The sequence below is a fragment of the Rhineura floridana genome, chromosome 18, assembly GCF_030035675.1.
Source record: "Rhineura floridana isolate rRhiFlo1 chromosome 18, rRhiFlo1.hap2, whole genome shotgun sequence".
Classification (NCBI taxonomy): Eukaryota; Metazoa; Chordata; class Lepidosauria; order Squamata; family Rhineuridae; genus Rhineura; species Rhineura floridana.
This window is the reverse complement of record NC_084497.1, coordinates 8,932,472-8,954,330: the sequence shown is the minus strand read 5'-3', so window position 1 is coordinate 8,954,330 and position 21,859 is coordinate 8,932,472. Positions and strand designations below refer to the sequence as shown.

General features: G+C 48.7%; 3 protein-coding genes across 11 annotated transcripts in view; 2 read left to right on the top strand and 1 right to left on the bottom strand.

Moving 5' to 3' along the window:
* GATAD2A (GATA zinc finger domain containing 2A) overlaps nt 1-1,757 on the top strand; it is a 91,553-nt gene extending 89,796 nt beyond the window's left edge. For all 9 annotated transcript variants that reach the window (XM_061601707.1, XM_061601703.1, XM_061601709.1 and 6 more), the window contains one exon: nt 1,269-1,757. In XM_061601707.1, coding sequence (XP_061457691.1) covers nt 1,269-1,402 — 134 coding nt within the window. In that variant the 3' untranslated portion in view covers nt 1,403-1,757. The remainder of the gene's footprint in view (nt 1-1,268) is intronic.
* Nucleotides 1,758-9,039: 7,282 nt separating this feature from the next.
* On the top strand, nt 9,040-12,879 carry NDUFA13 (NADH:ubiquinone oxidoreductase subunit A13). The gene is made up of 5 exons (XM_061601711.1): nt 9,040-9,202; nt 10,066-10,144; nt 11,182-11,253; nt 12,207-12,276; nt 12,651-12,879. The coding sequence occupies exons 1-5, from the start codon at nt 9,103-9,105 to the stop codon at nt 12,768-12,770; spliced, it is 441 nt and encodes a 146-aa protein (XP_061457695.1). The 5' UTR covers nt 9,040-9,102; the 3' UTR covers nt 12,771-12,879.
* A 987-nt stretch (nt 12,880-13,866) lies between these two features.
* On the bottom strand, nt 13,867-21,543 carry LOC133372789 (uncharacterized). Its single transcript, XM_061601856.1, has 5 exons — nt 21,432-21,543; nt 17,868-18,035; nt 16,299-16,981; nt 15,131-15,285; nt 13,867-14,062 (listed from the first exon to the last, which is right to left on the bottom strand). The coding sequence occupies exons 1-5, from the start codon at nt 21,541-21,543 to the stop codon at nt 13,867-13,869; spliced, it is 1,314 nt and encodes a 437-aa protein (XP_061457840.1).
* Nucleotides 21,544-21,859: the final 316 nt, after the last annotated feature.

Below are 21,859 nucleotides of genomic sequence, written 5' to 3'. Positions count from 1 at the left end.
AAACTGTTCTTAAGCGTTGGACGGCTGTGACACTGCAGCAGTTTAGCTCTCCTTCTGTGGCCAAGACTTTATACAAACTCCCATCGCGTTTGCACGGCCCCTGGTTCTTTGGGGGGCAAAGGCAGGTTGACGCATGCATCGCCTTAGACCAGTCCGTGGGCCTAACTCAGCCTGCCAGTCCTTGTCCACCTGTCCTGCCTCTGATGTCATATATGACGTCGGGTGTAGAGCAGGTAAACGCCGAGCTGGGCTGAAAGGGGAGGGCCACTGGCTAGTCAGCTGATCAAACCGCCCTACCAATCAGCTGATGTGCCTCGTGTAGGCTCATTAAGTTCAGTGGGTCTTTTCCAAAGAGAATCCGCTTGGATGGAACCCTTAGTGGGGTGATACATAAAGAGACGTTCTAGTTGCTAAAAACCCCAGTAAAAAACAGTATATTTTATTATTATTATTATTAAATTTTATTTATACCCCGCCTTCGGCCAAAGGCGGCTTACAAAGAAAAATAAACGCAGGTATAAGAATACAATAGAAATACAATAAAGACAATACAATTTACAAAAATTCAATTAAATAACAAATAATATTACCATTATCGGCATTATACATAATAAACCATCCTCTCCCCTGGCTCAGTTTCTAAAGAAGCTTAACAACATAATGACAACTAGCAAGCAGGGCTCTTTACATGCCGTCTTCAGGGCTGTAGCTCAGTGGCAGAGCATCTGCCTTGCACCCCAGAAGGCCCTGGGTTCAGCCTTCTCCCTGAAAAGCGGGGACAGCCGCTGCCAGCCAGAGTAGGCGACACTGAGCTTGACGATGGACAAAAGGTCCATCTTGGGATACAGGCAATCGATATTCCTATATGGATGGTGCTTGCACCAAAATACCGCTGTGTCCCCTCGCCACTAGCGGGAGCGCTCCCTGTTCAAGGCCAGAGTCGGCCACCTCGGGGGGGGGGGATGATCCCTCCCATCTTCCTCACCTTCACCACATTCATGGCTCCTGAGCATGCTCAGGCCTCAAAGGGCTGGATTCCCCCTCCTTTGTTTGGTGGGGAATGGTGGCAGGGAGGTTTTGCCCCTTTGGTTTTTTTCTTTCTACTCCTGACAACCACAGTGTGCCGATAAGCCTCCCCTGGTTACTTTAGTTTTGCTCCTCTCAGTTGCCCTGTTTGGCCCATACAACCATTGGCGCCCTCCTGCGGCGTTCGCCGCAACTCTTTTCCATTTCCTTTCCTTTTTTTCCTTTCTTTCTCTTTCTTCTAGGTGGGACGCTGAACTTCGTTAACCCTAGCCTCGCTGTGCATAAAACCGCCGCCTCGGCTGTGGATCGCCAGCGCGAGTATCTCCTAGACATGATCCCCCCGAGATCCATCTCCCAATCCACCACGTGGAAATAACACAGGAACCTCCGCCTTGAGTGGAAGACTTATACCTTTTTTTTTCTAAAGTCTTTTTTGGGTTTTTTTCCCCCTTCTACTCCCCACCCCCTTCGATTCTGCCACTCCCCGAAACCTGCTTTCGAGCTTAGCCCGGATCTGCCTGCAAGGGGTTTTTTTTTGTGGGGGGGGGGGTTGAGCTTGTTCTCATCAGCCCCCGTTTGTGTGTGTGTGTGAGGCGAGGGGACAAGCACACTTTCCTGCAGGGTGGAACGGACGCTCGGGAAGGTGTCGAATGAACGTCGGGCAACCAAATTCTTGCGATTTCATGATTATTTTTGTTTTGCTGACGGCAGAGGCTGCCTCGAGAGAGGAGGCTCTCTATTATTATTCCCACCCCCCACATACACTTTGTGTATTTTTCTCTCTATTTTTAGGTTTTTTTGGAGGGGGGGTTATGTGTTTGTTTTTTCTGACCAGCACTAGTACGGAACAAAGAACTGCACAGATACCTGCTCTGGCCTGCTTCAGTCTCTTTCTCCCCCCCTTCCCGCCTTAAATCTCAACTTTTAGTTCCATTTTAGATATTATTATTATTATTATTTCCTTTTTGGTCGATCGTGCAACGGTCGTTAGCTATCAAGGACATACTACTTCTTGCTCACTGGAACTGCTCATGGACAAAAACCAGCAAAGGTGGACTGGCTGCCCTCCCTGTTCCTTTATTTTGTTTTTTCCTCACAATTCCCACAGAGGCATCATTCTAAAGGATGATGGTGGAGGGTTTGGCGGAGGGGGGGAACTGGCTTTTTCTTTAAGAGGAAAAGAATCCTCTAATAACTTATGTTGCAAAGAAATGCAAAATGGACTCCCCATCACCCAAAGATTTGAAGCAGCTGAATGGTGGGGAGGGAGGGGTTGAGTCTGTTTTTTTTCTCTTTAAAATAAACCAGATCCTGTCTCAGATGTTTTGCCCTGGACATTCGACGGCGCTAAACCCTTTTTTTAAAAAAAATATATTACTGGACAGTTTAAACAAAACTGCTGAATCTCCTTTCTCTGGATAGAATGTACAGTTGGGGTTTATTTTTCCTTACTTTCTCTCAAAATGTTGGAGACGTAATTTTTGTAAATTTTATTTTAAATCTGGTTGGGACTACACACGCATGCACACCCCTCTTCCTATGATGGCTCTCTCTTTTTAAAAAACAACAACAACAACTTTGGCTATCTAGGAGTTGTGTACAATTTAGGTAACTTGGAGCGAAAGAGGAGCAGGGGTGTGTGCCAAAACAAGTGTTCTGTTTTAAGAGAGAGAGAAAGAGAGAGGGTTAATAAACCAATACCACTTGATAGAGCCCACTTGACTCCATTTGCTGCCAGTTTTGGGGGGCCAAGGGGAGAATGGTCTGACCATTGACTTAGAACTGCTACCCAGATGCAGAAAAGGAGTCTGTCTCTAATGCATAGCCCCTCACCCAAGAATTTCGTGCTCACTTCCCTCTGTTCAACAAGCGACCTCTCCCCATCGCCTTCCAGCACCTTGGCTAATTATTATTTTTTGCTTTTAAATTGCATTCCGCTCCTCCCATTCTCCCGCCCCCCATAAAAAAAATTCCAAGCTAAATCATAGAAGCATCAGGATCTCCAAACAGCTCCCCTCTTCTTCTTTGGCTTTTTTTTTTTTTAAAGATTTTCTAGAGATGGAAGTACAGCCCTTTTTTATTACTTATTCATAACAACATATTGGTACTAGATCTAGTGCTGATATGAGGGGTTCATTGCAAATATATATATATAAATATATATATATCTATATATAAAGAGGAAGGCGTGGGAAAGGGTTAATACCGTGCAGTTGAACCTTTTTGGGGGGCGGGGGGGGTCTGGTATTTTGTTAGCAGCAAGTTAGATACTTAATTTAAAAATAAATAAAAAATTGCAAAATGACCATTGCTGTACAGGGGGAGGAGTTACCTCTTCAGATATGACTGTTGCATTGTAATAAAAAGCTCCTTATAAAATTCTTTCTCTTATATATATTTAAGTGTTCTACATGCATCCGAAGAGCAATCGTACGCGCGCATGCATGCATAGGCCCCACATCCGAGGGCTCTGGCGCTAGCAGGCAGGCGTCTTTTAACGTTGTGCAGCGGAGAAATCCGAGTGTGGTGACTGCACTAGCAGACACTTGTTGGACAATCTGTTGTGCGACCAAAGCTGCCAGGAACCTCGTTTAGTGCATTCTCTTGCACGACAGCTGTCCAAAACATTTCGGCAGCGGAACAAGTATCCTCCTAAGTGGCTTTAATGTGGTGCTACATGGGATACAAGCCATAAGGTTGTATCCAGTGATATTCCTCCTCAGAGTAGACCCATTGAAATTAAAGGGCATGACTAAGATCCATCCACTTTAGAGGGCCTACTCTTAGAATCTTAGAATAGTAGAGTTGGAAGGGGCCCATAAGGCCATCGAGTCCAACTGCTGCTCAGTGCAGGAATCCCAAGTTAAAGCATCCCCAACAAGTGGCTGTCCAGCTGCCTCTTGAAGGCCTCCAGGGTTGGAGACCACCTCCCTAGGTCATTAGTTCCATTGTCGTACCGCTCTAACAGTTAGGAAGTTTTTCCTGATGTTCAGCCGGAATCTGGCTTCCTGTAACTTGAGCCTATTCATGTCCTGCACTCTGGGACGATCGAGAAGAGATCCCGGCCCTCCTCTGTGTGACAACCTTTCATGTACTTGAAGAGTGCTGTCATATCTCCCCCCAGTCTTCTCCAGGCTAAACATGCCCAGTTCTTTCAGTCTCTCCTCATAGGGCTTTGTTTCCAGTCCCCTGACCATCCTTGTTGCCCTCCTCTGAACCTGTTCCAGTTTGTCTGCATCCTTCTTAATGTGGTGTCCAGAACTGGATGCAGTACTGAAAATGAGGCCTAACCAGTGCCTCATCTGGAACTCCCTGCCCATTGACATTAGGCAGGTGTTTCTTCACGGTGCCTTTTTCAACACCTGTTAAAAACTTGACTCTTGGATGCCTCCAGTGCTGTAGACCCCACCACCTCCCTAAGTCATTGGTGCCATTGTCGCACTGCTCTAACAGGAAGTTTTTCCCGATGTTCAGCTGAAATCTGGCTTCCTGTCACTTGAGCCCGTTACTCCATGTCCTGCACTCTGGGATGATCGAGAAGAGATTGTGGTGCTCTTCCAAAACTCAGCTGGACACATCCCTTTACTTAGAAATGCCTTGTGTGTGGATGGGTTGTACATACTTGGAGCAGACCAACTGGAATCAGTAGGTTGCCTCCACCTAAGTTCTAATCAAGAGTGGGCCCACTGAAATTAATGGGCCTATATATGTCGTGTCTAGTCATTTCAATGGGTCTTCTCTGAGCATCGGCTGCAATCCAGCGGGCCTGAGTTGAATTCGGGTCTGTTGATTTCTGTCGGGCTCAGTAATGACCTGTGCTGGATCCCAACCTCAGGCCTTTAACTTCAACCTACATTTTAGCTTGCTTTTAAAGGTTCGTTTTTTTAAGATGAGAGGGCTACAGTTCTCTCCCCACCCCTGGGGAGGAAGGGCGGGATAGAAATTTCATAAATTAATATTCCCCCGTATGCACTTGCCTTTAGTCCTACAGAAGTCCCACTTGAGTTCAGTGGCATTTACTGCTCTCTGCATAGGATTGTGCTGTTTAGAAGTCCATTCTCTCTGCACCCCTGCCTTTCGGATTTTTTTTTAAGACACTGAAATACTCTGAGCTTGTCTACCCGGAGTGGGGCGGGGGGATCCGTGGCCCTGCAGACGTTGCTGTACTCCCAGCAGCCACTGTGGTCACCGGTCAGGAAGAAGGATGACAGGAGTTGAATCCAGCAACATCTGGAGGGCCCCAGATGTTCCCCATCCTTGCGCTGAAGAATACGCTTTGCTGCGCGCGCACTCAAAAACCTTGTTGGACTTCCTTCACACACCACGCCTCTTGCATAGCCCCGCTCTTAAGAGCTGCTGGCATTCAATTTATTACCTGCCATGCACCAACAGGTCCAGGGGGAGCGGTTTGCACACTGAAGATGCCAGACTCACCTCTGTGGGGAGGGAATTCCACAAGGAAATCAGTTCCTCGAACTGGTGAAAACGGGGCTGAAATGTGTTTTGGCGTCAGTGATGCAGACATGCTTGATACTTCCACCACAACCATCAGCCACATGGTTATAATCTGGCGCAGGGGTGAAAAACCTCAGGGCTAGGGGCCAAATGTGGCCCTCTCTGGCCCTTGGGGTTCTAGGCACAGGCTCCTCAAGCCACACTCCTCCCTGGCCCTGTTTTACACACTCCTCAAGTGTCTTACCTGGCTGGATTGTGTCCCTGAAGTCTGATCTTTGCTTGCTGGACAGAGGACAGGGACGGCTAGGTGTGCAAACATGTGCAGAAACCAGCCTATTGCAGGAAGGTAAAATGCACTGACCTCTTTTGCCTCTGGCAACATAGTGGAATGTGGTCCCCGGGCTGGAAAAAGTTTTCCGACCCCTGATCTTGCGCCTCGGTTTACCCTCTTGATCGTCAGATGGGAGTGGTGGGTTTGAAAATGCTGTTTCCTTTTTTAAAAGAGCTGGGAGGGCTGCTGCCTGTCCGTGTAGGCAATACTGAGCTGGCTAGATCAGTGGTCTGACTGGGATACAAGGCCGCTTCCTATATTCCTAAATGGCCTGGGAGAGACGATTCCTTTACAATGTGTGGGTCCCATATAGCTGAAACTTTGCAAGGAAGCTGGTGAAATATTCTCCGGCTTATGCAATTATTCTAGTTCCTCCTCCAGAGCAACATCTCTAGCACAATAATTTCATTGGAGAGGTTTGTGTGCGTAAAGAATTCTTGGGAGGTGGGCAAGAGATATTTGAAAGGGGCGTGATGAGTGTTTAAACTGGTTGCATTGGGGAGAGATGATGTCAGGGGGACAGCATTGCTCATCCCCTGCCACTGTGCTCTTATATAGGCTTTGCAAAGGGATTAAATGGATTTCATGGATGAACGGAAATCCGTGGAATGGCTAACTAGAACCTCCATGGATGGAGGCAGTCTATCCCCAAATGCTGGGGAGAAATAGGTATTGGCCCACACTAGCTTCAAATTGTGCTTCCAAGTTTCTGTAGCATTGACTACTCTTGAAAGCAGTGGCTCCCGGCACCCCCACCCACAAAATAGAGAAAACGGACGTTGAATCCAACTAAGGCCCCTTCTGCACTATACTTTTAAAGCAGTTGTTATACCACTAAACAGTATTGCTTCTCCCAAAGAATCCTGGGAATTGCAGTTTGTTATGAGTGAAGACCCCTTGTCCCCTTTCAAAGAGCTACACTCCTCTGAGTTTCCTGGGATTGACTGTTGAACCGCCCTGAGGATTGTAGCTCCGTGAGGGGGAAATACCCTGACACCTCCCAATACCCTTTACAGACTACAGTTCCCAGGATTCTTTGGGGGAAGCCACAATTTTTTAAAGCAGTGTAATACCGCTTTAAATGTATAGCGCAGGTGCAGCCTCAGCACAGACTCATTGAAATTAATCGGCCCAAATTAGTCATGTCCATAAATTGCAATGGGTCTCCTTTGAGTGGAGCTTAATTGGATTCAACCCCTGCAGCCCAAGTATTTCTGAACATGCACAGAGTGCCTTTGCTCTATTAAAATTTCTTTAGAACTGGCAATAAATAAAAACCGCCTAAAACGAACTACAATAATCAGTTTATATATTAAACTGAGGCTGCAATCCTGACCCCACTTTACTTGGCAGTAAGCCCCATGGCTTTGCACAGGCCTTGCTTCTCTGTAGGCATGGTTACAATTGCACTGCTAGGGTTGTCTCAAATGTTAGCCCTGCTCAGAGTAGACTCATTGGAACTGATGGACAGAACTAAGATGTTTCAGTTCATCAACTATTTTAGAAAATAACATCAGGGGTGAAGATACCCCAAAGTTCAGCAGTAGAATCAGAGCAGGGAATCCTGTGGCGTAAGAGATGGACTCCAAGAGATGGATTTAGAAGAGGCATTCTCTCTTGAATGCAGGGAATGCCTCTTCTTAGATTTATATATACCTCACCTTTCTTTTCTTGATAGAAACCCAAGGCGGCTTACATATGGTTCCCAGGCGGTCTCCCATCCAGGCACTGACCAGACCTGAGCAGGGTGCTGGCCTCATGTGCCTTCAGACCATAGCCAGGAATGGGGAAGCCTGTCTCCCTCCAGATGCTGTTGAATGCCAAGCTTCCACAGCCAGTGTGGCTAATGGGCATCCCTGCAATAATGGGAGTTGGTCCAGCAGCATCAGGAGGGCCGCAGATGTTCCCTAGTCTTGATCAAAGATACAGGGGTGTAGCCATCTAGGGTCCCTATGTCCCCAGCATCCTACGAATCAATTGGCATGAAAGGGGAGGGTGTTAGCCACTACGCAGAGTCTTCTAACCTGCTTCCTTGTCCTTTCTTGCTGATTGGGCCCAATCAGAGTGAAAGGAGGTGAGTCAGCCACTGAGAAGACCCTTCTCAGTAGCTAACACCCTCACCGTTCATGCTGATTGGCTCCTAGGGAGATAAACGTGTAGACACTGAATTCAGTAATTCAGGCAATATCTCTTGACAATGAGAAAAGACGGTCAAATGGTGACACTGAGAACGAAGCAGAAAGCAGGGTTCAAGCCTGCCCAGATTATTATATAATCTTCGAAGGGGGCATGGCTGTCACTATGATGAAGGGATCCTGCACTTAAAAGAGTTTGCCCCTTACACTAGTGTCTAAGGAGCAGTTTCTTCCTGCTTGCCAGGAAGAATGCCTCTATTCAAGAGGCATTCCCTACTGACCCGAGGGGAGGGAGAGATGCCTCTTCTTAGATCAGGGAATAGGGAAACCTTCACAAGCTGTGGTCTCTTGGATGATGTTTGACTCCAGCTCCCCTATCAGTCCCTGCCATTCTCCATCCCTTCCCCCCCCCATTTCATAGAATGGTAGAGTCTATAGGGCCTGGAAGGCCATCAAGTCCAGCCCCTGCTCACTGCAGGAAATAAAGTTAAAGCATCCCCGACAAGTGGTTGTCCAGCTGCCTCTTGCAGGCCCCCGGGGTTGGAGAGCCCACCATCTCCCTAGGTCATTGGTCCCATCGTCGTCCTGCTCTAATGTTATGTGACGCTTTTTGTTTTTAAAATGTCAGTCTAATAAATTGAATAAATAATTAGAGTTGTAGTCCAGCAGCATCTGGGGGCCCCACAGATGTCCCCTGTACAAGACGCGGGGTGTGTGATAATTTACCCTCCCGGGGAGGAGTCCTCTAGGCCTATGAAGGCGCATTTTGTCCTTATGTTCTCTTTTTAAAAACAAAAACTGATTGCTTAGGGGTCTCTGCCTATTCTCAGGAGCACGCTAACTTTAGCCTTTTTGAAAAAAAATGCTTTGTGTAGAAAGGCGCTCTGTACATGCTCAGGAGCACTCACGTAGCAAGTTTTGTGAATAGCAACAACAGACGGGGGGACTTCTCTCACACATGCACGCTTCAGGTTTATATATACAGAGAGAGAGTTCAGGCGCTCCGGCAGAAGGTGGGCAAGTCTTTGTGCGCCTTCGCTCGCGTACTTGCGGTAATGCCGAAGGGCCCGTCGCTTCCGCGGACGGTGACGTCGTGTAAGTGCGCCGGGCGGACGTCGGTGGCGCCGTGCCAGAGACGATCTGCCCGCTTTGAAGATGGCGGCGGCAGCCGGGAAGGTGAGGCAGGACATGCCGCCGCCGGGCGGATACGGCCCCATCGACTACAAGAGGAACCTGCCCCGGAGGGGGCTCTCGGGTGAGGGGGTATTTGTCTCCCGGGTCCCCGAGAGGGTGGGGGTCCTGCTCCCCGGACGCCTGGGTCCCCGAGAGGCAGCCAACTGAACAGTAGAGGGGGGAGAATGGAGCAGACTCAAAAAGCAGCCAAATGGCCCATGAAAGGCGCTCATCAAAATATTGCAAGAAGCCGATGAAGGAACTTCCAGATGCCGGTTCAGTTAATCCACGACGCACTCTATAGGGCCTGGTAAGGTTGGGGGTCCCGGGCTGTGGCCCCTGAGCTTCATCCAGGTGGGCCACCGTCGGTCTGCGTTTGAATATTCACCTTTCTTAATTGTATCTTTATTACTGCTTTCATTTGTTTCTTTTGTTTAATTGTATAAAAGGCAATAAAAGAGAAGTAATAAAAATGCAATGAAAAATCATTCAGGGGCTAGCGTAGCGCATTGCAGTTGCAGAGATATCACTACGTGGCCTGCCAAGGCCATCTGCAATTGCCAAGTGGTCCATGGGGGCCAGTGCGCTAGGAGGTGCTCAAAACCTAAGCACAGGTACAAGCAACGACACATTCAAACGTTATAGTAGCCTTTCCCAATCTTTGAACTACAGGTCCCATCATTCCTGGCCATGGCCATGCTGGCTGGGGCTGATGGGAGTTATAGTTCAGCAACATCTGGGGAACCATCGCTTGCGTTATAGTAATGGAAATGGCAAACAGAACAGATTATCGTCCAAATATTCCCACCCAAGGGAAAATACTGTTGATGTAGGCGGATCCTCCATGTGGACTAGTAACATCTGGAGGCTTAATTGCTGTTTTAAGAGACCCTTGTGTAGGAGACCACTGATGCTATCATTCTTTTGTTGTTCCCCTCTTCTCAGGTTATAGCCTCTTTGCAATCGGAGTGGGGACACTTGTGTTTGGCTATTACAGAATTTTCAAGTGGAACCGAGAGAGGAGGTGAGTTTCCAGAGCGTCTCTGGTAAGTAGGTGCTATGAGCGTGACAAAATAAGGCTAAATGATCCTCCTCCCTTTGACCTTATAAGATCTGTGGGTTGTAATCAACCAATTTTTACTCAGAGTAGACACATTGAAATTAATGGCCGGGACTAATTTAGGACTGTTAATTTCACTGGGTCTGTTAACTGGTTGAACACAACCCTCAGGCTTCAGATCAGCCTTCCAAATGCAGTCAGACTCCCAACTCCCAGCGCCCGGCATGGCCAGTGCTCAGGGGTAATGAGAGTTGGGAGTCCAGCCTCATCTGGAAGGCCACGGGGTCCCCATTCAGTAGCGCATGCAAGAAATGGAAGAATGTCTCTCTCTGGAAGTGGCATTCCCTCCTGAGAGAAGAGAATACCTCTTCTTGGATCAGAGATGGGGAAACGTGTTGCCCTCCAGATGTTGCTGGACTCCAACCCCCAGCAGCCAGCATGACCAGCTGTTGGGATGATAAGAGTTGGTGCCCAGCAGCAACTGGACAGCACCAGCTTGAAGAGACAATCAAAAAGGACCGATGGCCTGAGTCGGCTTCTTTCATGACCAGTAGCCACTGGTCACCTAATCCCTTCATCAAGCCATCTGAGCTCCTTGCCGCCACCATGTCTTGTGGTTGCAAGTTTGATAGCTTGATGCCATGTCGGGAGGGGTGTGGTCGGCCGCATTGCCACGCTGACCTGGTGTCGCAAGAGTTCCTCCTTCTAAGGCCGGAATTGGGAGACCCTCAAATGTGTGTCCTATACAGCCCGAGCATGATGAGGAAAGACCTCTCTCTGCCGTAGACCCTGAAGAGCTGCTGCCAGTCAGAGTCAACAATACTGGGCTAGATGAGCAAAGAGTCTAACTTGATATGTTCCTAAGGAGATGGATGTCCGTGTCCCTTACTCTGGGGTTTTGTATTCTCCTCGCTTTAGGTGGCCAAACTGTTGAGCCTGGAAACTAGCTCAGTCCTTGCCTAAAACACATTTCCTCTGCTCTTCCGCCCTCTCCCTGCTAGGCGCCTGAACATTGAGGACCTGGAAACACGGATTGCGCTGATGCCCCTCCTGATGGCGGAAAATGACCGAAGGTACAAGTGGATTCCGAGTGGCTTCTCTGAACTGAGTAATTTCCCCCAACTGCCCACCCCCCCAAAAAATCCTTCTTTCTACCAACACAGACCTCGGAATCGGTCAGTGTTGAAGGGCAGGGGCTCCTTATGACAGCCCCTGTGGTCACATCCCTCTAAAGGAGGGTCTGTGGCCACCCCCCAGGGAGAGCCCCAAAATGCAGGCATCTGTGTTGTAGGCACCCATAAACCAACAAGCAGCATGATACCTAATTTATTAGGGTTAGCAAGACTGCAATCCTTTGCATAGTTCCTGGGAATAAGTGCAATTTAACTCATTAGATTTCACTCGTGACCATATAGCTTCAACTTGCAGAACGCATAGAGGATAACTGAGGATCTTCAGCTGGCTGAAGCGGAAGTCACCTTTGTAAAGAAGTAGTGTCACCACCATTAAACTGCTAATGTGAAGTAGGAACCCCATCAAAGGAAAGGAATTATGTATGCAGCCTCTTGCTTGATTATTTTCCTCATTTCCTGGCTTCCTCTACGCTCATCTGCCACAAACAAACTTGAAAGCCTCATTATTCCTTCATTCACTTGACTAAGCAAGGAAGGCTATCAGTGATCCTGGCCCTCCTGCACATGACGACTTCATCTCCCCCCACCTCCAAAAAAGAGAAAGTTCCCTGTTGCCCACAGATGACCCCAGAGCTTCTTTTAAAGCACTGCAAGTCCTGGGAGCCCTCAGGAATTTCGTGACTCAAAGCGTTGAATCTGCCAACTCTTTGGGGGTTATTGTTAACAAACATATTATTTTGGGTTTTTCTTTAGTTTCAGTGGCTTGTATCTAGCCAAGTCCTACTCAGGGCAGGGCCACTGAAATCAGTGGACTTGTATAACTGAACTTTCTGCCTCAGTTTCTTTTCCGAGCTATCTTCCATCTCTCTCCCCCTCTTTTACCCTCACTTAAGGACTCTGCGCATGTTGAGGGAGAATCTCGACGAGGAGGCCAAGATCATGAAGGACGTCCCCGGCTGGCAGGTTTGGACCTTTTGGTAGCATTTTAATAAAGGGGAGAGGGTCAAATGTGCTTCTCCCCACTCCATGACCCTAAAATAATGAAGACCCATGCACAATGGGATAGAATGCCCTCTTAGAAATCGGCTCTCACCTATGGCAACCTATTTCAAGCAACCAGACTTGGCTGCAGCGCCCTCCAGTCCAAGTGGTCACAGGTGGTATTGCAAGCATAAGGGGTTTGTTTTTGGCTCCTTTGTCACTTGAGATGAAACCAGTAGTCAACCAATAAGCATCCGAGATGCTCTACGGGTCCTTGGGTGCCGGCTGGCTCACCTCTCCACTTCCGTTGCTCTGTCACCTGCCTGCCCTGACCCGCCCTCTCCTCTACCCCTCAGGTGGGCGAGTCTCGCTTCCACACCACCCGCTGGACATTTCCCGCGCCAGACGAACTCTTCTACCTGCATCCACAAAGCGAGCTGGACCATGTCAAGTTTGGGTTTCAGTCCTACGTCTGAGCGGCTGGGCTCTGATGGGGGGCAGGAGGGGGAGAGAAAACTGTGGGGTTGGCACCTTCTTCCTTCCAAAGATGGGATACGCTTCTGAATAAACAAATTCAGGCAGAAATGCTAGGCTGGGTTGTGTGTGTGTGTTCTCCTATAGCCACCATCCCTCTGTCTTGGATAGGGTCCCACAGCGGGCAGACCGGTCTAAAAAACCCTTGCTTGGACAAGTTCAAAAAAGCAAAAAAATGTAAAAAGGCATGGACCCTAGGCTTGATGTACCAATTTCTTGGTTATGCGGGGCTGCTTTGTAAATGTATAATGCAAACACAATTACCATTTTGTAAAATTTTGCAGGTTTAAATCCGGTAGAGCAAAAACAATACAATGTGTCCCCAACAGAATATATAACATAGATATTCAGAATATAGTAATTCCCAACGTCCCATGCATCCAACAAGGCACCAGCACAGGAACTGCTTGCAGAGAAGTCTGAGATAGGAAGATCAGTGGTTCCCACAGACGGAAAACGCCTTAATTCAAGGTGACAAGGACCTAAATCTTACATAATGCCATTATCAGTTCCGTTCCTCTCCATCTTTCTCTGTCTTTGTGAACAAAAATTCACAAGTATAGTCCCTTCCGGTTTTCCCCACCCACAGGGCCAAACCAAAAATCTGCAGGGGTTCCATTAGCACTAGACTCTTGATTTTATTTTACTTTATTTAGGGAAAATGTGTAGAATGCACCATGTAATAATTGGGTTGTATCCACTGTTAGTCAGATTCTGCGTAGATCCATTGGAATTAAAGGACATGAGTTATTTATTAATTCCAGTGGGTCTACTCTGAGTGGAACAGATTTGGATAAAATCCATTATCAATAAAACACACACAAAATCAGCAGAATATGTTGGGTTCCAGCTACTCAGAATATCAGTAATAATTTGTGTACTGCTTTCACGCCAAAATAGCTTCTAAGAAGTTTACAAGTGCAAAATCAGTTATGAGATCCATACATAATTAAAATGCACAGTGAAACCAGGAGACAGGAGAAGATGGGCCTTTTGGTCGGAGCTGGTGGGGTGCTCCGTATCGCATCCCACAGCAACTCAAAGGTCTGGGAGCTGCGCTTCTGAGCCGGCCTCATAGACGGACCTGTTGCGATGCCAGGTGAATTTACTGAGCGTTCTCTTTGCAGCTGCAGGGCCAGGCTTGAACTCCTGTAGCCCGCCAGTGACCTTCCTGTTTTTCAAGACTTTGCTGCTAGGAGTCTCTGCAGGGCCATTCCCTTTGTCCCTGGAGGTGCTGGGAAGAGAGAGAGAGAATTCAAGGGCGAGCGTTCTTTCCCTTTTTAATTAACCTCCAGGAAATTCCACCCTCTTAGGTTCCCATCTTTGCAGATTCACTAGCTTTCCCGAAATAGGTGTCCCTGCACTGTAGAGAGGTAGCATAGGGCAAGAGGCAAGAACCTTTTTCAGGCCAACAGCCGCATTCCCTTCTGGACAACCTCCCAAGGGCCGCAGGGAAGTGGGTGGAGCAACGCCTGCAAATTTAACCGTTGGAACAGTAGGCAAGTTTCTGTGTACCCTCGCACACTATCTAGGAAAGCAAAAGGCACTATCAGAATTCAAGGATGCATTCAAGCTAGACCAAATCACTCAAGGAGGGTGTGAAGCAAGGCCAGAGAGGGGTGTGGACTGGGAAGAGTTCTGAGCGCCAGGTGGAGAGGCCTGGAGGGCCACAGCTTCCGCGTTCCTGACATTGGGGAATCGGTTTAGCAGGGGCTTCTCCCTGAACTGCTGCTTTTCTGCCTGCAAGGAGGCTGCCCGGTTTGGTTTCCCAAAAACAAAACATTGCAGGAGCCTGCCAAGTCAGACACCAAAGTTCCTTCTAGTCTGGCATCCTGCTTTCTACAGTGTCCAGCCAGAGGTCTGCAAAAAAAAGCTGTGTGTCTCGCTCCGACAGCTGGTGTTCAGAGATGGCGTGTCACTACTCGTGAAGCTTCTGTTTAGCCGTTGTGGCTAACAGCCTCAATAAACACGGACGGGACGCTGGGACAGGCGAAAGGAAAGACTTCATACAGAGAGTAGTTACAATTAACGGTACTCGCTCCCGTAAGAGGTGGCGACGGCTTTAGAAAGGGAGAAGGGGAAGGCTGTCAAAGGCGACTAGGCTATGTCCTGCCTCCTGAGTGCCAGTTGCTGGGAATCACAAGTCGCCGTTATGCTCAGGGCTTACTTGCGGGCTTCTCTTCTGGGGGCATTTTGATTGGCCGCCATGAGAACAGGATGCAGGGCACTCTTTCACCTGATCCAGCACTGCAGGGCCCTGCTGACGCCCTTAACGTCGCCCGACACTCGGAGATCTCCCTACCTGTACCCCAAGCGCAGGTCGTCCCCCAGCAATTCCTCACGCAGCGAACTCAGCACTTGAGTGATCAGCAAGTGATGGCGGCTGGTCATGGTCTCCTGTAGGCTCTGTAGGAGCAGGTGGGTAGGAAGGCCGGAGTCTGGGAGGGGGGCAGCAAGCTGGGGAAGGTGGGAGGGACAGAAGAGAAAGATACTGCTTACGGTTTCAAGGCTGGGCCTTGTGCTCTGCTCAACACGGGTAGGGAAGCAGATTAGCGGTGATGAGAGTGCACCTGAGCGCGTCTAAAGGGCATTCCAGTCACACTAATCAACCTTGCACATCGAGGATTTAGGGAGCTGGACGTGCTTTGCCGAGGGCGGTGACAAGGTGGGGGGCCTTCAGTTGTGGCTCCCCATCCGTGGACTATGCTCCTCAAATGAGGTCCGCCTGGTGCCTTCATTGACATCTTTTCGGCACCAGGTAGAGACGTCGGCTGCAATCCAATACACACTCACTTGGGAGTAAGTTCCACTGAACCCAGTGGAGCTTACTTCTGAGTAGACATGTTTTGCACTGCAGCCCAAGATTAGTTATGTTTGCATTAGCGGGCTGCCAAAGCTTTCTGTAGCTGTTTTGAGGGTGGTGATGATTTTACTTTGTTCTGTGGCATGATGTAGCTACTCTTGTTTTTAACAACATTGTGAGTTGCTTGGAGACTTTCCAATAACAAGTAAAGGATAATAATAATGTAGTGATGGAAGGCCAAGTGACCTGCTGCCAGACAGTGTAGACCAGCATTCCCCAATCTGGTGCCCTCCAGATGTTGCTGGACTACATCTCTGATTGTTGGGCCATGTTGGCTGCTGGCCTGGTAAATACTTTTGTACACCCCTGTCATGTTCTCCTTTACCTGCCATTTCTTTTTCCTGAGCTAAAAAGTTCCAAATATTGTAAACTTTCTTCACAGTTGTTCCAGCCCATTGATCATTTCTGGTGACCATCAGAAGAGCCAACCAGATGCCCTCAAAGGGGAAGCCTGCAGAACAGACCCTGAGTGCAACTACCCTCTCCCTGCAGGGGCGAGGGAACCCGTACTTTCCTAGCTGAAACCCCATCCGTGTTTGTCTGCGCGCACAAACCCAGGTCACCAGTCACAGAAAGATTACCGCCCAGATTGATCAGGTGGATTCACCCTTTCTGGTTGTGGGGCACTGTCAGTCTCTAGCGGAGCCCACTGGTGTGGGGTTGTTTGGGGGAAGGAAGCTGTCGTCCTGAGTTTTGGTTCAGGGGTCACTAGGGCTGGCCGGTTGCTTTTCTGAAACTCTGTTGAATCGCCCGGCTGGGCATGGATTCCTTTCGGGGTCTTGTCGGCACTCTCTGCGTGGAGCCTGGGGGCTTGAAAGGGGCCCTCAGTGGGCGGCAATGAGATGTCCTTATAGACACCACCATCCGTGGAACTAGCGGTGGCTGCTTCTGCAGCATGGCAACCTCCTCTTTCCACGAGGCCTTCACTGCTGAGACCTCCACCCTTCCACGACGGTTGTCCATCATTTTGGGGGTCCCTCTCTGACGGCTCCTCTTGTGAATAGTCCGAGAGGTCCACCACATTCTCCAGAATGGGTCGCAGGTCCACCAGAATCTTTTTGACGGCACGCCTTTCTTGGGCGCCCTCGGTTTCCCGAATGGAAGGCAGATTCGCAGCTGGGCATTTGGGCGCCACTGAGTCACCTCTTTCTTCCGCCTCGTCTTCTGGGATGCAACCCAGATGGAGGTGCCACAGCTTTGTAGTCCTGTTCCCTTGTCCCACATTGCAACCCTCACTTCTTGGATGCCCTTGAGATGCTGCCCGCAAAGCCGCTCTTTCCTTGGTTGCCCCTGAAATGCAAAAGGATCGTTAAGGGGAAGAGAGGGCTTTCTTTTCAACCCGAGGGCCGCATTCCCTTCTGGACAGCCTTAAGGGGGCCACATCACAGTGACCAGAGGCAAAAATGGGCCGAATAAAAATGTACAGTAGGCTCGTTTCTGCAATGGGCTGCGGCCTGGGAGAGTCCTGAGGGCTGGACAGAGAGGCCTGAAAGGCCGCGTTCGGCCCCTAGACCCGTGGTTCCTCGTGCATGAGTTCCGCTGCAGTGTTTTATTTTCACCCTGATCGTGTGTCCCCGCTGTTCGTTTTGCCCCTTCCAGAGAGGGCTTTTTCAATTGTGGCCCCCACCCTGTGGAACTCCCTCCCAAATGATCTCCGCCAGGCCCCCTCTATGATAAGTTTCCGCCGGGCCTTGAAGACCTGGCTCTTCAGGCAGGCTTTTGGGGTGGGCTAGATTTTATCGTCATTGTTTTCAGATTTTTAATGTCTAGGTATTGTATGCCTATGTTGTACGTCGCCCAGAGTGGCTGGACAGCCAGCCAGATGGGCGACTAATAAATTCTATAAATAAAATAAATAAATGATGTCAGCTTCAAAACCATCAGTCACTCTGTAATTCCCGTGCAAAAAGCACTTCTTGATATGTTGCCATCTCAACCTAATGATATCACTGATTATTATTTTTTAACTTGGCGCCAGCCATTCGGAGGTGGCTCCAGCCGTCGGTTGCCCTGGCCCGGCAGAGCCGAAAGGAAAAGCGCACTCCCTGCCTCCAGGAAGATCATCATGGCAAGGGGGAAATCACCATCAGCCGGGCACAGCGGAGCTACTCCAGCGCTCATCTGTTAATTTGTCAGCCCATATGCAGTGTGTGTGTGTGTACCGTGCGGCCCCTACCTTTGGACCCGACCTGGCGCTGGGGGACAGGGAAGACAAGATCAGCCCAAATGAGGCGCGGCGGCCTCGACAGCTCCTGGGGACCCAGACTGGCCAGCACCATAGGGAGCCTGCTTTCGTTTCTGGTTTTCATTTTCCAGAGGGCAATGCTGACAGGAGAGAGAAAGTCTGGATGAAAGAAAAAACAGGAGTGGGAAATGGGCTTGAGTTCAAATCCCTAGTCCAGTTTGCAAGAGACAGCCTTCCTTAGTCTTCCTCTCCCTGAAACCTTTGGCACAATTAAGGGCTGCGTTCAACATTAGTCATACACAGAGTAGACCCATTGAAATTTATGGAGCTGAGTTAGTCATGTCCATTAATTTCAGTGGGTCTACTCTGAATATGAGAGTGTTGGACTATGACCTGGGAGACCAGGGTTCGAATCCCCACACAGCCATGAAGCTCACTGGGTGACCTTGGTCCAGTCACTGCCTCTCAGCCTCAGAGGAAGGCAATGGTGAACCCCTTCTGAATACCGCTTACCATGAAATCCCTATTCAGAGGGTCACCATAAGTCAGAATCAACTTGAAGGCAATCCATAGCATACTCTGAGTATGAATAAAGTTGATTGCGAGCCAGTGTGGTATAGTGGTTAGAGTGTCAAATTAAGACCTAGGTTCAAATCCCTGTTCAACCATGAAGCTCACTGGGTGACCTTGGAAGAGGCATTCCATCCTGACAGTGGGGCATGCTTCTCTGGCAATCAGGGATGGGAGAACCTCTGGTCCAGATGTTGCTGGACTATACCTTGCATCAGTCCCAGCAGCCAGCAGGGCCAGTGCTCAGGGATTCTGGGGATTGGAGTTCAGCAACATCTGGAGGCCCCCAGATTAGCCACCCCTGCTTTGCAGCCAATGGCCATTGCAACATAACGCACATTATCACACCACACAGCTGACCCAGGGAGGACGTTAAAACACGTACATTTTCAGAAATGCAAACTTTTTTTTTTTAAAGTTCCCCTAATGATTTAAATTAAAAATCCCCTTGGCATGTTAGTGCAGCATGCCAGTTGCTGAATGCCAGTTACAACCCAGACATAGATTATATTAATCCATCACCCCTGCTTCAACTTTTCAGTTGCCTCAAGATTAGTTGACATGCAAAGGCACACAATAGCGACCCCCTCAATTTGAGCCATTTTGCAGCCAGGTTAGGAAATGTCCAACGAATTCAACATCCCATGGAGGATTTTTTTTAGGGCAATAAAATTTCAACTACTTGTCGCAGTGGGTCATGCACGAACGAGACCTCCCAGCTGAGAGCAAAGAGTGTTCACGCTCATTCACTTTCAGAGGAGCAGCTCATCTCTTGCAAGACACTTCCTGACACCTACTTTGTGCTTGACACTAGCACAGCTTCTCTTGAGAGTTTGTTGATTTCTGTGCAACAATACCTGCCATGAAAAGGAGGTGATAAGGTGACCAGAAAAGATGTAAAGGCGATGTCACCTACCTCAAAGTGATGGTCTACCTACAGGAGAAGTTTTCTTTTTTGGGGGGGGGGCAGGTCTGATGTGGGGAAGCTCAGCTGTACTGTATGACCCCTGAATTCTGTCTCGTACCGCAGATTTCCTGTGATTCCGGACTTCGTTCAGCGCCCAGTTTTTGCAGACATTGTATCTGCTGCGTTCAGACCCAGCTAGTAACTAAGCAATGAGGGCTGCAGTGGTTTAAAAACAGTCAGCTCACAAACCGCAAGACGCAAATAGTGTTTCAATAGCAGCTTGGCTACCTGCGGCGGTGCAATCGTATTTACTTTTTCTGCAGGACCTGGCAAGGTGAAATATGAGGCCCTTGGAGTTGATTCCGCCTCTCTTTATTTTCAATAAATCATTTCTCTCTCCCTCTTTATTAGGATTTGCGCCTTTGTCATTCATTTATTTAGCAAAAACATATATACTGATTACTGTAACAAAAGGCCTCTAAGCGCTTACAATAGCAGTTTACAAATTTAATAAAACTCATTGACATCTTTTTGGCGGCAGGTAAAGACTAATCTTTTTTTCTCAGGCTTTTGATACAGTTTGCTGCCAAAAGCTTTCTGTGGCTGGTTTTTCTCTTTGGGGGGGGGGGGAGTTGTTGCTGTTTTATTGTCTTGTTCTTTTATGGAATGGTGTGTCTGTTTTGTTTTTTACAATGTTGTAAGTCGGTTGGAGACCTCTGGGTAGCAAGTGCCTCACAGATCTATAATAATAATGATAATGATAAATTATTTGTCACCAAAATCACAAAGAAAAACATAGCTTAAGGAAAAAGTAATAAAGGAATAATCTGTGGTTATTGGGGCTTCATACTGTGCTACTTGTGACCCCCCACACACCGCAAAGCCTGTGAGGGGGGAGCCTATTTGTGGAGATAAGACTATCAAGGGCTTCAGCCACAAGAGATAATATTGTTGTGTACCACCCCAATCTCTGAGTGATGCGAGACATCCAGGGACTCCTGTGTTTCCCCAGGATTTGGTTTCCTTGGGAAGAAGGAGAGCGGATACTGTGGTGTCTTATAGGATATATGGTTTATTGGCACATATTCACACCCTGAGCTTAAGATGGAGGGGTTCAAAGCATTAAGAGTCCTATAGATCTTGCTGGTCCGTCAGGCTTGTAGGGAGGCACCCCAAAGCCATGGTGCAAAGAGCAGGCCTTTCTGTGTGTGTCTCCCAACCAGGTTCTCCAGACCAGATTAAAAACACAACCCTCCCCACCAAAAAGAGTTCCCATCGCTCTCTTTGGATATGCAGATTGACCATTGAATAAGTTCATTAACTCATAGGTTGCCTTGGCTAGAGCAGGATTCTTGCTTGCATATCCCAACTTCAGCTACAAGATCACAGGCTTGAAGGGGACCCAAAGAAATCATCACTCTCAACCCTCAATCCCATAACAATACGTTGTACCTCTTATATCGGAAAGCAGTCTGGCTTTGAATGCTGCACAAGACATAAGGCTTTGTTCCTCACTTTAATATACAACAATCCTTTTTCTTAAAAAATATGTGAATGTAAAAGGGAAGGAAACTTCCTCGCTGTGCAATAAAGCCAAAGGCGCTGGCAGTGCCGAGTGACCACCCCAGAGCTACCTGAAACGGATCCGCCAAAGTTTCAAAGGGGAACAGGGGACGTTTTTGTTGGCCCCACCCCAAAGGACACCGTGCCCAGGCAAATGGAGGGCACCTGCGTAGCTCCGTCGGGTTGCCAACCTGGGGGTCCTTTCCCGGGAGGAAGCCCCACTGAACACAGCAGGACCCCTTTGGAGTTCACGTGCAGAAGATCGCACCGAAAGATCTCGTCTTGAGCTTTAGCTTGCCAGCGCATCTTCCAGACTGGCGCCAGGGGTCGGTATGCCAGGGCACCTGACGAGGCCCCTGCTCCAGGATTTATGGCTAATTCCGTCTTGCCTGTTGGATCCACTTTGCAGCTGCCTTCCCTTTACGATCCATGCATCTGACCCTATCCCCAGCCAGGGAAGATGCATCCTGCATTCTGTCTGCCCAGGCCAGAGGGGATGGGATGCATTCCTCTACCCCTCACCATTTTACTCCTCCTCTTCTTGTATTTGGACATCTCCTGGCTGCCCATCCCCAGGGTCAGCGGGGCGGGCCTGAACGAAGCCCGTGACGAATCCGCTTTCAGCATCTCGGATCCTTCAGCCATTCAGCCAATGGCCTCCTCTGTGCGGAAGTGGCTGAAGGTATAAATGAGAGGATGACAGTTGGTCCAGGGTTCTGTTCTGTGGGGGAGTTGTGGGCGGTTGGTTGTGGAGTGTGGGTTGGATTATATTTGGCTGGTATTTAGACAGAATATATAAGACTGGCAACATAAAGAGTGACACTAAATGAAACCATACGCTTGTACATTCCTAAAGTAATCTTGTTATTTCCTGATGTTATCAAATAAATATTAGTGGTTTACCTAAACCCTGATCCTTGGCTGGGGATTCACAGACCAGAAG